At 44.5% G+C, this 2,703-nt stretch overlaps 1 protein-coding gene across 1 annotated transcript in view; it reads right to left on the bottom strand.

Annotated features, from left to right (window-relative positions):
- The window catches only part of FAIM (Fas apoptotic inhibitory molecule), a 4,141-nt gene extending 2,037 nt beyond the window's left edge, over nt 1-2,104 (bottom strand). Inside the window, exons 1-2 of the mRNA XM_010158530.1 lie at nt 1,970-2,104; nt 1,373-1,601 (exon numbers count right to left, since the gene is read on the bottom strand). Coding sequence (XP_010156832.1) covers nt 1,373-1,601; nt 1,970-2,080 — 340 coding nt within the window. The 5' untranslated portion in view covers nt 2,081-2,104. The remainder of the gene's footprint in view (nt 1-1,372; nt 1,602-1,969) is intronic.
- Between the last annotated feature and the right edge of the window lie 599 nt (nt 2,105-2,703).

The following is a 2,703-nucleotide window of genomic DNA, read 5'->3' as shown; positions in this document are numbered from 1 at the left end:
CCTGCTGAATTTGACTTTCCCAAAAGAAATTCCTAATGAGCCACGTAGTACCTGGGCTACAGGGATTGTGCTTCCATTGGAGATGGGAGGCTCTGTCAGCAGTGGGCAAACGACTTGTGCTCAGGATACACATTTTTACCTCTCCCTAGCCCTGGCTATGAACTCTGGGGTGTCCTGAACCCTGTCAGAGATGCGAAACCACAAATCCTTCTTAAACTGAGGATCTTGAAGACAGAAAAATTAAGTAATTCCTGCTAATTATTTGAGTACTGTTCATTCACTGAAGCTCTAGCATTTTTTTTCCAGGTCAGTTTAAATCAAAAGCAGCATTAACATCCATCAAACTGTGTGTATTCCTAAAATCTCCTTGAAAACCCAAGTACCACTTTCAATATCAATCTTAGCTATTTATTTCTTTCGTTTGAAACAGAATCATCTTTTATTTCTTTTATTTCTCCCAGTACATCCTCCTTACAATATTTTGCTCTGACACAGTCATCCACAGGACATCAGGAGAGAGCTGAACACCCCTTGCCTTTTAAGTAAGCATGGGGAGATTAGGAGTGTGTGAGGAGACTAATCTCTTTCTGGCATTAAAATCGTCTTTCTTCCCCGCCCCCCTTCATCTTAGGACAACTCATTCTGCCCTGAGGCTTAAGGAGAAATCACAGCCCAGGGTTTCATGTCTCCAGGCCTAACGATACAGCAGTACCTAAGTGGAAGTTTTCTCACTAGATGCCCCAGACAAATTCCTCAGGGGACCCCTTCTTCCCATCTGCTTGTAATGCATTTGGGAAAGGGGGGCAGAAGACACGTATTGCCGTGCTATTAAGAAAGTGAAAAAACATCACCTGAAGTTTTTGAATCAAATTTGTAGTTAGGAAGTGATGCAGAAAAAAGGATGCCGATTAGCCTATCCCAAATGTAGAACACCACTGCCGCACTCCTCCAGCTGCGGACTCCTCGACTTTTTGGCTTACGAGTTTTGGGAGGAAAGCCTGGTAACCCCGTTAAACTGCCACACGCGGCAGGTTTGATCACAAGGCAGGTGACACCTCTGTAGCATGCTTCACCTGGAGAACTGCCATGCTGGGGCAGCTCTATGGATACAGAAGCCATAACTCCTTCCAGCCTTTCCTAGTTTTCAGTCGCGGCCATGCTGCTGTAAACAGAACACTGACAGCTGGCTCACACAGGGGTAACGAGACTGTTATTTCTCACACTGTCTTTGGCATCTAATTCCAAACTCCCAGACCACCCCGGATTTTACAGTGCAACAGCACTAGGGGCTGAACTGCGCCGTCTCTAAATCACCGGTTACTAAAGGCACAGAGGTTAATTCAGAGCGTGAAGCCACTCAGTGTGCACTTACCGAGAACTACCCTGTACTCTGTACCACCCAAGCTCAGTACCCAAGTGTTGGTGGTTTTTGACCTGTTCTCCATGTACTTCTTGAGGCTCTTCCCGTTGATCTCCAAAGTATATTCATAGGCAAAGCCACTGACTGCATCGATGTTGATAGTAGCTTTTGTTCCGCTTGCTCCAACTGTGAACGTTTCTTTACCCACTAGCTTAAACATCCATTCTTTCCTTATTTCTTCCTGTAGAATAAAATCAAGACAATGGGTATTAATTGACAAACCTGAATGCACGTTTCAGTATTAAAAAAATGAACTAAAACTCAGGAAACGGCTCAGTCCTTATGTGTCCTTTCAGAAAGGACGAACACACGGTTATTTCGTACATCCAGAGTGCCTCTGCCCAGGGACAGCAAAGCGCATCATGAATACTCACACCTCAACTGCAACTGAAAATAAGAACGGTGCAGTTCGTTACATGAGGTAAGGTTAACCCACTGAATATACCTCACTTGCATTTCTTAGTCTCTCGTGTGCTCTGATGCCTGCTGCGCGGCAGAGCACTTACACAGTCTGCATGACAGTGAATTCCGAGCGCGCAGCAACTTCACCTTTCCGTCAACATAGACGACTCGCTTTCCTGAAGTGGTCCCATGCTCAAATTCGATCTTATGAACGCCGTCACTCAGAGCTACTTCCCAAACCGCCACCAAATCCGTCATCTTCTCCAAGTAGCTGTACTGAGACCTACGGAAACACCGACAAAGGAAATTAACTGTCCTTGGAAGAGTTCAGTTACTGATGTCTATAGCTCAGAGCTTCACTGCTTCGGGGCAAGTCACTTTTGCAAATGAAAAATGAGACCTGAAAGAATAAGCTTGCAGAACTGCTTATGTTTTCATGTTTTTCAAACATTCCACTATGACAAAATATCACAAAATACGAACAGTTGAACAGACTCACTTTGACAACCACCATACAAACACATACATATCCATCTAACCTCTAAAACTTACATTGCAGGTGACAGCACGGTTACAGAATTGTACTGAGAATGCAGATGCTCCTGGACAGCTCTGTGATTTCTCACCAGGTGTGAAAATACAGGATTTTGACTGGTCTCTGAGCAAGCGTTTTAGCCTCTTAAGCTTGAAAAACAGTCAGCATGTCCAGTTCAGCTGTTACCTGTTACCAGGTTTGCCTGTAATCTCTCTCAAAAACGTTACCTACAGCATTCAGAAATGCAGCTCTGCATACACAAACACAGGGGAGGAGATCTGGCAAGATATCCTTTCACTTAAGTAATTTGCAAACTTCAGATACAGTCACAAGCGACCCCGGAACT

Source organism: Eurypyga helias, unplaced genomic scaffold (genome assembly GCF_000690775.1).
Source record: "Eurypyga helias isolate BGI_N326 unplaced genomic scaffold, ASM69077v1 scaffold30799, whole genome shotgun sequence".
Taxonomy (NCBI): Eukaryota; Metazoa; Chordata; class Aves; order Eurypygiformes; family Eurypygidae; genus Eurypyga; species Eurypyga helias.
This window is presented reverse-complemented; position numbering and strand designations above follow the sequence as displayed.